Here is a 12,371-nt window from a genome sequence, read left to right on the forward strand (position 1 = left end):
TTCCCAACAGCTTACTTGTAGTTTTCTCCTCAAAACTCTGTTCCAGTTTTACCTCAAGGAAAATGTTAGTTGGTAACAGGACTTGGGCCTCCCAGACTTGTATTTGAGGGCTATATTGAACAAGAGCTAACTCTGGGTTCAGTACTATCTAGTTAATCTGAAAAATGTCTCTCCTTCAGTGTAGTGGACTTTCCAAAGGAAGGTGAGAAAGATTAGAAGTCACTCACCAATTGCCAATCACTGAATGTTACATTGTTGCCCTGACACAATCCAAAAAATGAAATAGAAAAAAATTTTAAAAGTCAATTATAGCCTCATCCAACGGAAAGTGACAATGGTGCCAGTCCCATTCAGCTTTCTGCTAGAACCTTGCATAATTCAATGGAAAATTTAATTTGTTTTTAATTATGGAATCACCAAACTTGAGAGCTAGAAAGGAATGCAAAGGCCGTACAATCTATCTTCCTACCTTAAAAAAGAATATCCTCTCCAGCATATGAGACAGGTAAACTGGCATAATTCTGAAAATATAATCCTTCTTTCACATAACAGTTTTTCAGATACTTTACAGTAATAACTGCATTTCTCTCCACTCCCAACCCCCTTTCCAGACTAACATATCTCCAATTCCTTCAACCATGCCTCATGTGACATCATTTCCAATTTCTTTACCCTTCTGGTTTCCTTACTTGGGATTTGCTCCATTTTGCCAATATCCCCCTTAAAATAAAGTAGCCAGAAATGAAAGCAAACCTACAGGTGTGATCCAAACATGGTAAGAATTTTCATTAAGACAAAAAGATATAATATAGCAGTTCAAATTTTAAACAATCTTTAAGTGTTTATCATATATATACAGTAAGAATAAAAGTGAGATAGAAAATGAGCCTGAGATTCTTTGTAATTCCTCCCCCCCTTTTTTTTGGAGGGGGGAAGGCAGGGCAATTGGGGTTAAGTGACTTGCCCAAGGTCACACAGCTAGTAAGTGTGTCAAGTATCTGAGACCGAATTTGAATTCAGGTCCTACTGACTCCTGGGCCAATGCTCTATTCACTGTGCCACCTCGCCACCTGAGCCTGAGATTCTTAGCTCACATGGTGGATGGAATGACAGTGGAACAGATCACCTCTAACTTTTTCATCAAGGACCAAAAAAGGACACTAGACAGAGTAATAATCAAGAAACTAAAGGATTCTATTCTAAATTCTATTCAATTCTAAATGCCTTTTTTCCAGCCAAGGTCTACACAAAGGACAACTAGAAAGCTGCAGGCACTAGGGAAGTGGTATGGGCAGCGACATCTGGAGAAGCAACTATGTATCTGGAAGGCAGACAGAAGCCCAGACCAGGGATGAATGAGAGAAATCTAGAGTTTACAGCTATGCTTCACTGATACCAGACTGTTTAGGAGACTGCAGAGCTCAGACTTGGGTGGAGTGTAAGAGGGGCAAGCAACTACCAGAAAATGCCCTAGATACAGCTCAATGACATGAGCTGTTTCTGAGCTCCATGAAGAATATCATACTCATTGCCCAGAGGGAGGAACATATATCAGGATCTAATAAGACAAACATTCTTTTTGGGAAATGTGTCAGAGCCTGGTTCTGACACAAAGTCACAATTCAGGAAGTAAGGCTAGAATTATGAGTAAACAGAAGGCAGTGATGATTGAGACACAAATCCAGAAGAAAAGACTAACTCTACAACAACCACAAGCAAAACCACAACTGAATATGATCAAGATACAAGAAATAAGACCAGAACTAAGTATTTGAATAGACCAGTACCTAAAGTTCAGCTTTAGAACTTGTAGTCTATATAGTTTACAATATATTAGGGGTTTTTTCCCCCATTACTTTCTTGTAGAAGACATTTTTAGTAGCAAACAGTTTGGATGCAAAATGAACAGAAAATAAGACACCCCGTCCAATTTGAAGGTGGGACTGAGGAATGAGGAATGAGACCACAGACAACTGGGAGGCCAAAAATTCTGTATAACAGGAAAAAGGTTTGGCTATTCTGACAAAAGAAGAAACAATGAACAAAAAGATAATAAAAGTTAATATTTGGTGGATCCACTGTGTCAAGTACGGACAGATAATAATTAATGAATAAAAGAAGAAAGAAAAAATCAGGGCATTAAAAAAAGTCACTGTTAATCAAAAATGAATACACAAACATTTGAAGGCTCACTAAGTATGAATACTACAGGAATATTTGGAAGATTAGAATCAGGAGCAAAAAGAAGCTTAACAGAACAGTGAGCTGAAACTTAAAAGGATGAAATTAAACAAGGAAAAAAGTAAAGTCCTGCACCCAGATTAAAAAAATCAATTGTACAAATACAGGATCAAGAAGTTATATCTAGAAAATAATGTAAATGATAAAAAAAAAATTAGAAGTATTACTGGACTGCGTGTTAAATGAGTGAGATGTGTGATTAAAAAAAAAACACACCCAAAATAGATCCAATCTTGAGATATATTAATATTCGTTTCAGACCAATTCAGGTGAGAGTTCCATTGTACTACACTATGGTCAAACCAGATCTGGAATATTATGTTCAATTCTGGGCATCTCATTTTAAGAAGATCTTGACAAGCTGAAATACATCCCAAAAGAGGGTTACCAGAATGGTTAAGGGGTTTCAAAATGATGTTTCATGAGGATCAACTCAAGGAGCTAGGAATTCTGAGCTTGAAGAAGTCCAAAGACTGGGAAGATCACAAACATATTCAACTATCTGAAGGGTAGTCACATGGAAAATGAATCAGACTTATTTCACTTCATTCTTATGGGTAGAACTGGAAGTGGAAGTTAGTTATAAGGAAGTAGATTTTGGTCCAAAATAGGGAACGACTACCTCACAATTAAAGTTGTCCAAAAATGGCATGAGATTCCCTAGCAGACACTGAGTGAGTTCCTTGTGACTGGAGGTCTTTAATGACAAGTCATGAGGGATGATATTGATGATAATAATACCGTGTTTCCCCGATAATAAGACACTGTCTTATTATATTTTTTTGGACAGAAAAACACCAGAGGGCTTATTTTCAGGGGAGGGCTTATTTTAATGAACATTGACAGCAATTTTAATAAACAGGTAAATGTGAACAAAAAAATGTACCTTTTATTCAATAAGCAAATCACTGGGGAAGAACAGGATGACGCGCTCACTGCTGCAGCTCTGATTGGATGCAGCTCGGAGCGCGGCATGCATTTCACTGGGGGGGGGGGGACGGTGCATACAGAGGGTACCGTAATGTAGCGTGTAGCGTAGGGGATCACCTTCACTACAGTAGCAATCTCAATAGGGCTTATTTTGGGGGGAGGGCTTATTTTAGAGGAATCTTACACAGTAAGGGGAGGGCTTATTTTTGGGATAGGTCTTATTATCGGGGAAACACGGTAATATCAATAATGATAATATCTATATAGCACCTACTATGTGCCAGACACTGGGGCTAAGCATTTTACATAATCTCATTTGATTCTTACAACAGCATTGGGATGCAGGTGCTCTTATAATCGCCATTTTATAGTTGAGGAAACTTAAGTACACAAGATATTAAGTGACTTGCCCAAGGTCAAATGGCTAGGAAGTGTTTGTGGAGGGATATGAACTTAAGTCTTCCTGACTCTGGGTCCAGTTCTCCATAGACTGTGCCACTTAACTGCCTCAAAGCTAAAGATAAGATTCATGATTAAGGTACAGATACAAATGAACCTTTGAGGTTCATTCCAACTCAGCAATTCTATAATTGTAAGTTATAAAATGTAAACTACTGCAACTGCACATAGCACAAAGGGCATACCTAAATACGGATACTGGTAAGACACAGGGCAGACTTTGGTAGGAGATAAAAAGAGACAACAGAGTTAGCAACATGTCTGCCCCAAAAGTTTCATCACCTGCCTGCGTAGCAGTCTGTACTTTCATTCCGCTATTTCTCTATTCTACACCATAGCTATTATATTCCCCAATGGACTATAAGCTCCATTAAGGCAGGGACTGTCTTAATTATCTATCTCCCCAAGTACCTACACAGTGCTGTGCACACAGTATGTGTTTAATAAATGGCTGCTAAACTAGTGAATGACTTAATGACGTATGGCACACAAAATAGCTCAGAGAGGTATGGTATTGTACAGGCTTGCTGGAAGGATTATCCATTTACTGATGCATACATGCACGTGCACACACACACATGCACGCACATACATATATATGTGCATATACGCACACGTGCATTCATCTACTCCAAGTACATATAACAGCTCCTTGGACTCCTGCCCATTACAAGCACAGAACTAGGGGTCAAAAAGACTGATTCCAAAGACTCAGACACAAGAGCTTGAAGCACACACTTAAGGGATAGCAAATAACAAATGGGACGATGCAGAGAAACAAGGAACAGTTCTAAAACATGACTTAGAATAAGGAATTTCATGGTTAGAAGTCATACCATAGGGGCGGCTAGGTGGCACAGTGAATAGAGCACCAGCCCTGGAGTCAGGAGAACCTGAGTTCAAATGTAGCCTCAGATACTTGACACACTTACTAGCCGTGTGACTTTGAGTCACTTAACCCAAATTACCCTCCAAAAAGCAAAAAAAAAACCAAAAACTACAAGAAGTCATACCATACATGAAACACAAGAGAGGAAAAAAAACCTAACTCTAGTTACAGCAACAGAAGAAAATGGCAGAAATCAGTAATGAATAAGGAAGATAGTAAGACCTAAATACACGAGATACAAGTTATGAATAGAGAGCCAAGAAAGACAAGCAGAGAGATCTTACCTTTCTTAAAACAATCTATCTTTCAGCAACTGAACAAATAAGCCATATAAGCTGTGTGCCCCTGAGTTCACTTTTTCTTCTCTGAGTCAGTCCCTTCTATGTAAAATGAAGGAATGGACTAAATGATCTTTAAGTTCTCCTGTGGCTCCAGGGGAGAGATGCAGATTAAGATAAAAGAAAATTGTAATGCATACAAATAAGGAACTACAAAGAAAAGCCACAGTGAAGGATGAAGACGTCCTCAAAGAAATGTATGATGAAAAAACAATATAGACTGATCACTTGGAGAGAGTAAGGAACAACCAGGTCCAGCCTGTGTGTTCTACTGGTATCCTTATGGTATGGGAACAGGGGGGAGCCCTTCAACACACTGGCTAGATCCTTTGTGATGAACTCATGAGGCAATAGGTAGGCATAAAGACACTGTGGTCTTCATCATTTGAGGGAACATCCACAATGATGAGATCACAGATTCACTGGAGTATTTAAGTGATTCCAATGTTTTTTATGATTCTACAATTCATTTATAATACAAAAAAAATTATTCCCCAATCAAATGATTCTGTTTCAATGAAAAACATTGTTATGAAGGCCTGCCTTATGAATAACAAGAAGAAGCCAACATGGCACAAAGACACTGAACATTATTTTGATCAGATTTCTCTTAAGATGAGTTGCCATCAAGGGTTTTTTGTCATTCATATAGATTCCATATCTGGCCCAGATCAATGACAGAGACACTTACTACCAAAGGACTGAAATTCCTGTCAGAAGAACAATTATAACAACCACAGAAATCCAGTAAGTGCCTCTCATCTGTACCTCTGTCCCTATCTGTCCCAAAGTATGGAGAAAAGAGTTAGAATCAAAGGTCAGTAAATGATGCTTACATGTTTTTCTCCTTCAATTTTCTTGTCAGCCACCTGCATTGCATCCAGATATTTAAAATGCAACTCCATTAGTCTGTCAACCTATGAGAGAAAGAAAGATACACAGACATGAGTGAGAGGGAAAGAAAACAGCAAGAGAAAGGAGCAATTCATTTCCTATTCATCTGTTGGCCGTTTCTTGCATCCCACAAGGCCTGTTCTCACAAAGGAAACCAGACATCTCAACTCCTCACATCCAAGAAATTCTCTGCTTGGGAACAGTTTAGAGAAAAAATTAAAGAAAACAGAAAATGAAGAACAAAGTAAGCACTTAGGATGAAGGCTTCTTGAATTTCAGCCTGTTTCCAATAGGATATGACACATTCCAGTCCTCACAGACCTACGATGGTTTCAAGTATTTAAAAAAAGAAAAAAGAGCCCTGCCCCTCCCTGCAAAGAACTGGGCCTTAAAGTCATATACTTGGTTTTTACTTAGAACTTTCCAGAGGTTTCTCCTTTCAAATGGAAATCTTTCATATTTGGGATTTGCCCCAAAGCTGATTTTTTTTAAGTTATGAAAAAAACTTCTTTCGTTGATTTTTGAGTTATAGGAGAATAGAAGAAAGATTCTTCAGCAGCTTCAAAAAAGATCCCTGACTTTTGCTCAGCAATAACTCAAACATCAGTTTCAAACTTGGAAAAGCAATGCTTCAAACTTGGCCCTAAGGAGCCCTATATAGGTTGGAAAAAGAAAAAAAAGTCTCATTTTCTCTAAGACATCTAAGTGATTGAAAAATCATTTTGAAATGTGCCCAGAATACTGACCTGTCTGTTTATTAGGCTAGTATCATCAGACTCTTGGCTGTCCTGGTATTTATCCAACAGTTGACTGAATAAGACTAACCTCAGATGTGGTTTTAAAACGCCTACATACAGCCCCTGGGAACCTATGGTTGTTTAAAGGTACAGCCTATGTCTAAGCTGGGGTCAAGTAAGGCTACAAGTGGCAAGATAGGGGTCAAAAGAGAGGGCTTCATATCTCTCTCTAAGATAGGGACAAATGGCACAACAATGTTTTCTACTATAACACAGGCAGAAAATACAATCCCAGGAGGCTAGATTGGAGCGTTTTGGCCCTGAGTGATAAAGCAATCATGGCTAAAAGCTGCCTATGTCCAATCTACATAATTTTCTTACTCTGCTTTTCAGATAAGAATATATATATTTGATTCCCTGTTTCACTGTATCTTATTCCATGGGTCAAAAGTGGCTGGCCCTAGGCAAAATATGAAGTAGTTGGTGACATCTACTTTCATCAAGAGCTATACTCCCTTGTCCTGGTTACCCTACTGTCCCAGGGTTCCAATATAATATTTCCATAAGACCTTCTGATTCAATCATAAAGAATGAACTGCTTATAGAATTTCAAGACTAGACAATCTGTGGCCAGCACTCCTATTCACCACCTTCTTATTCACCAAAGAATCCAACTCCATTCTGGGTACCAGGCTGGCCAACTGTCCTATAATCATTAGTTCAAAAATATTGGAGTGCTCACCTTTTCACTATCATTTTCTGTGAATTTGTTCAGCAGTCGAGTTCGTTGCTGCCCTCTCAGATTCCTCAGGAGGGAGGCCAGGATTGAACAGACATGCTCTGGGTTGGGAAAGAGAAAGAACATACTAAGGTCAGAGGTCAGATTATTATTCCTGTTAGTTTTGGTATCATTCTACCAAAGAAAAACTAAGAAGCCTTCTTGGACTGCTATTACTGATTAACTAAGTAAGTACCCAAATTTTATCACCTGGAAACCAAGGATCTTTATTTAGTGAGCAAGAAATATTAATTCCAAAAGAATACTCTCTTCAAGGGCACCTTCAGAATCAAAATGAGTCAGAATCCCAATTCTGCCTCATATTCATTGATAGTCAATTTTTCTACAGCATAACTTCAAATAAAGCCCTTATTTACAGAAATGATATGTGAATAGACTATTAATCTCATCCATTTAATATGAAAATAATGGATAAATAAGATTGATTCTACCAAATTCTCAATCTATCTTATAACTTTTCTAGGTAAATATCCAAGAATTGAAAAAGAAACATGACAGGGCACCATCTACACAAGTTAGAATGATCATCATCAATACATAGCTAAAATCCTAATTTCAAGTCTCAAAGCATTTGAACCATTTATAAGCTTCAAAAATCACAGGGATAGGGATTAGACCTGTGATTTCTAATACAGGTCTCTTGATGTGAAAACTTTCTCTACCAAACCAGGTTAGCACCTTTTCTGCAATTTATAATCTTAGAGAACTGCCTATGTCATTGAAAAGTTAAATGACTTGTCCAGAGCACAAACAAGTATGTGTCAGAAGCAAAAGATGAACCTAGGTCTTCTTGGTACTGAGGCTAGCTCTTTATCTCTGCCAAGCTGCCTCACTAATGCATCATACCAACCGGGCTTTAAAAATGAATCATTATCTTTCTTTTAGGCAGCTAGGTGACACAGTGCATAAAGTGCTGGATTTGGAGTCACAAAGACCTGAGTTTGAATCCTACCCCCACTCACTTACTAGCTGTGTGGCCCTAAGCATATCACTTAACTTCTGTGTATCAGTTTTCTCATCTATAAAATAGGGATAATAATAGCACCTATCTCCCACAGACTTGAAGCACTATATAAATGCTAGTTGTTATTTCTTTTAAAAGATTTTAAAAGGGCCTTGTAAAAAAGGTGGCAGAATCTTGCCAATGGTAAAAAAAAAAATTCGAGCAAGGTTTATTTTAAAACATACAACAGTTTAAAGGCAATAAACACATTACCTAAGAACATCTCTATATTCCAATGCCACCTTTGGTTTCCTTTATAGTCATTGATTCAACAGTGCTAAGGAAATCACAATTAGGCAGCCTCTCTCCTCTAAATGGCTCCTTTTTTTCCTTAGCACAAACTTGTTTTGTAAACTGAAAATGTACATACCCAACAACTTTGCTCTCCTAGGTAAGGTACTCAAACACATTTTGAAAATTATATGGTTTTATTTGGCAGGCATAGAGAACTTGCAAAGTTCTGAAGGGCATATTGTAGAAATAAACCTATTACCTGTAGATAGGGTATAGAAACATAGAGCTGGGAGGGACCTTAGAAATAAATCATCAATCCGATCTCTACATTTTACAGATGAGGTAACTGAAGACTAGAGAGGAAGGAACTTGGTCAAGTTTACTCATGTAGGTAATAAGGTACTAAGCTAGAATTCAAACCCAGATTTTCTGATGAAAATCTATGGGTCTTTCCACCACACTCTTCATAAACCCTTCCTAACAAAGATGTGTCCATGCATAAATGGATTGATTAGTCCCTGTGCACATATGACAAAGAACCATTAAGATGGCTAGCTCTGACTTTAAATGAGATAAAAACCAAAAAACAATCTCCTGCACTTAATGGACACTAGTTTTCTCTATTTTTCTTCTTCTCTGCCTAATTTTAAAGCCAAGATGCCACATCTGAATGTCTCACAAGGACCTTCTATTATTGGATGTTGTCATTTTGCAGGAAAGGTTACAGTTGCCTTTCTTTCTTTTTTCCAAGGGGAGAAAACAATACTGAAAATTTTTACTAGTTTGCCAAATATAGTTATTATGATTATCTAAATATCACTTAAATTATAAAACTGGTATAGATTATCCTATGAAATAATGAACACAACTTACTTACATATCAACAACCCTTGCGGTCCAACATGAATTACAGTCAAACACATTTTTAAGGAGACATAACTTAGACATTTAAATCAAAGTAACTAAGATCAAACTAAGTACATTCATTCAAGTACAATCAATTTAGCTTTTCAGTTTTATAATCATCAGTTAATAACAAAACTTTAGGTGCAATTTCTCATGTTCTCATTCACTTTCCAGCAGAATAATTTGTGCACTCCATTTTCTTTTTATAAGCGGCTGCAATATGCATTGTTTATAGAATATTTCACTTCATTTTAAAATTGTTCATACATACTGTAGGTGAATACCACATTAAAACTCAACCCCAATAACTACAAAAGTTCGAAGAAAAGACTTGAAAGCACTCTAATTACTGTTTAAACACTTGAGTATGATCCCATGTATGGGAATCTATCAAGGTAAGTGGGAATAACTGATTCTAACATTCACTCCAAAAAGAGGAGCCTTCAACCCTTCCAAAATAATAATAGTTCGCATTAAAAGATAGTCATCTTGCCTGCATTTCAAAAAGAACTTTTATCCTCACTTATCACAAAGTATGAGCACTTTGAAAACATAGGATCAAGGTATAAAATAAGTATTAGTACAATAATATTATTAAATTATTCTATATGAAAAAAGTGTAGCATTGTGCTTATGGATATGTAACAGAATTGTACTTCACAGTAATTTTACTACATTATTCTACTTTATATATCATTGAATGAACACTATAAGTAAAACGTACCATCTAGACAAGAAATTAGCAAACTTAAGGCCTTTGGATTTTATCTATCATCATTACACAAACTCTAGGATTGAGTAGGGGTAATGCTGCTGTATAATATGAACTCAAGACATTACCAGCCAGATTTCAGGAGCCATCCCAACTCTGAATACTGGATACATAGTTGCCTTCTTACCAAGGGTGTGGACATGCCAGCAGGGTGTGAATGGTTCTTAATGGTTTTCTGTATTTGTGCTAGACATATGTATAGGGCTTATTCCTTGACAAAAAAGGCTTAGGTGCTGAACAACTGGTCTTCTCTAGCAGACTTTGATGGACAAAACAGGGTAAGTGTGACATTCTTTGCTGGATATGTGTTATATTCCAAGAAAGACTTCTAAGCAAATAATTTAAATGTAAACCCCAGGTGTCAAATGAAAACCAGTGTTTTTCACTTAAATACTAGAAAAATACACAAGAACACAATGTGAGTTATTTCTTGCTATACAGATTAGATATTCACCAAGGCTTTTCAAATCTTAGGTTTGCCTTGCTATTCCCATTTAAAACCAGATAATGATCAAGTATTTAAGTAGGAGATAGGTGACATTATAGAAAGAGCTTTTGGAGTCAGTATTTGGCATCAGAGGACAAGGATTCAAAATCATGGCTTTTCTATTTAAAACATAAGTGATTCTGGGCCTCTCCATGCATGTCAGTTTTCTTAGGGGTAAAGTAAGAAGGTTGGATTAGATGATCAGAGGTTTCTTCCAGCACTAAATATAGGATTCCATGAAACTCTTAAGGATAGGGGAAAGAACAAATGAGAATTACCAAAGGTTTGAAAATGGAAGAACAGCACACCCAAAATAGGTAGGGAATAAATGTGCATTTTGATCAAAGATTAAGTTTTAATAAGATTTTAAATAAAGCAGTTTAGAAAAGCCACATGGAAACTGTATATTTGCCTTCTCCTTTTATAGAATCATTCTTTCCAAATTAAGAAAAGACTCCAGATTCAAGACAGTTCAAAAGACACTGAATAGGAACTTCTCAATGACTTCTTCACACTAATCTTGTTGATTAAGATTGATAACAAATACCTGCAACAAAACTCTCTTCCTATACCTCACCAAGGAATGGGGGAAGCAGGGCAAAGGATAAAGGATGTCAGAATCTGTTACTGTCACCAAGGAAAATGTAATATATAGAAGAATCATCTTTTCTGACATCAAACTAGATTAGCATGCACTTCCTCGGCTCCTTCTAGCCTCAGGCATGAGACACCTTGATCAATTGCAGTGGTATACTAAGAACAAATGACATTTACCTATTTATTTCGGACTTTAAGTAGAGGACAGGTTGTCAATTTACAGTATGCTGAAGCTACCCATATTTCTGCCACATATTCTACTGGGGATGTTATTCTCTTTTGACTTACAGGTAACCTATCTGACAAACAGAAAGGAGACTATTTTAACCACCCAAATAAAACACGTGCGCACACACACATGTACACACAGTTTCATTAGCTACTAATAAATGTAGCTTCCTCAGGAACAGATTTCAGCCCAAGGTGGTGTCAATTTTTCATGCACCAAGGAGATGGGGAGAGTTGCTGGCAGGAAGAGCAGGGGAGATAACAGGTTTATCTGGTGGCCAACACCATTCAGCTGCTCTGTCATTTCGACAGGATAAAATGGAGGTGAAGGATGATATGGATGCGTCAATGCAGACTGGGTGGATATGACTTGCACTACAATCTCTAAGAGAGTGACAGTATATACACAAACAGTCCCCTTCCCTTCCATTAAATAAGAGTCAATATTAGGTAATTAACATGGTTTCAGGGAAGTGAAATCAAATCTACACTTGCCAGTCACCAGTAACTCACCAGAGTTGTGGCATGCCAAGTTATTTTCACTGTGCCAGTGCAAACCCCTGCCATGCCTAGCTTCACTGTCAGATCATTGGCTATTTCAGACTCTAATTACTCAAAGTTGTATGAAGGGCAGCCTGATCATACTCCCCTCAAAAGGGGATTAATGGATGCTTAAGCCTTTGAAGAGGACTTCTCTTTCAGGTTTATTTCAGATATGAGGCATTATTAGCTCAATGGGTAAAAAGCTCAGTACTAAGGAGAAGCCCACTGGACTGATAGATTCAACAAACACTAACTATCTTCTATGTATCAGGTGTTGGCAGAGAAAAAGTTCAAATGGAATATGGTCCTTATCC

At 37.4% G+C, this 12,371-nt stretch overlaps 1 protein-coding gene across 3 annotated transcripts in view; it reads right to left on the reverse strand.

Annotated features, from left to right (window-relative positions):
- The window catches only part of CTNNBL1 (catenin beta like 1), a 210,358-nt gene that overhangs the window by 42,521 nt on the left and 155,466 nt on the right, over nucleotides 1–12,371 (reverse strand). For all 3 annotated transcript variants that reach the window (XM_069063520.1, XM_069063519.1, XM_069063518.1), the window contains exons 12-13: nucleotides 7,231–7,328; nucleotides 5,694–5,774 (exon numbers count right to left, since the gene is read on the reverse strand). In XM_069063520.1, the coding sequence (XP_068919621.1) occupies nucleotides 5,694–5,774; nucleotides 7,231–7,328 (179 nt within the window). The remainder of the gene's footprint in view (nucleotides 1–5,693; nucleotides 5,775–7,230; nucleotides 7,329–12,371) is intronic.

The sequence above is a fragment of the Petaurus breviceps genome, unplaced genomic scaffold (assembly GCF_028583685.1).
Source record: "Petaurus breviceps papuanus isolate PSGF00001 unplaced genomic scaffold, PetGlider_PUasm1.0 90591, whole genome shotgun sequence".
Taxonomy (NCBI): Eukaryota; Metazoa; Chordata; class Mammalia; order Diprotodontia; family Petauridae; genus Petaurus; species Petaurus breviceps.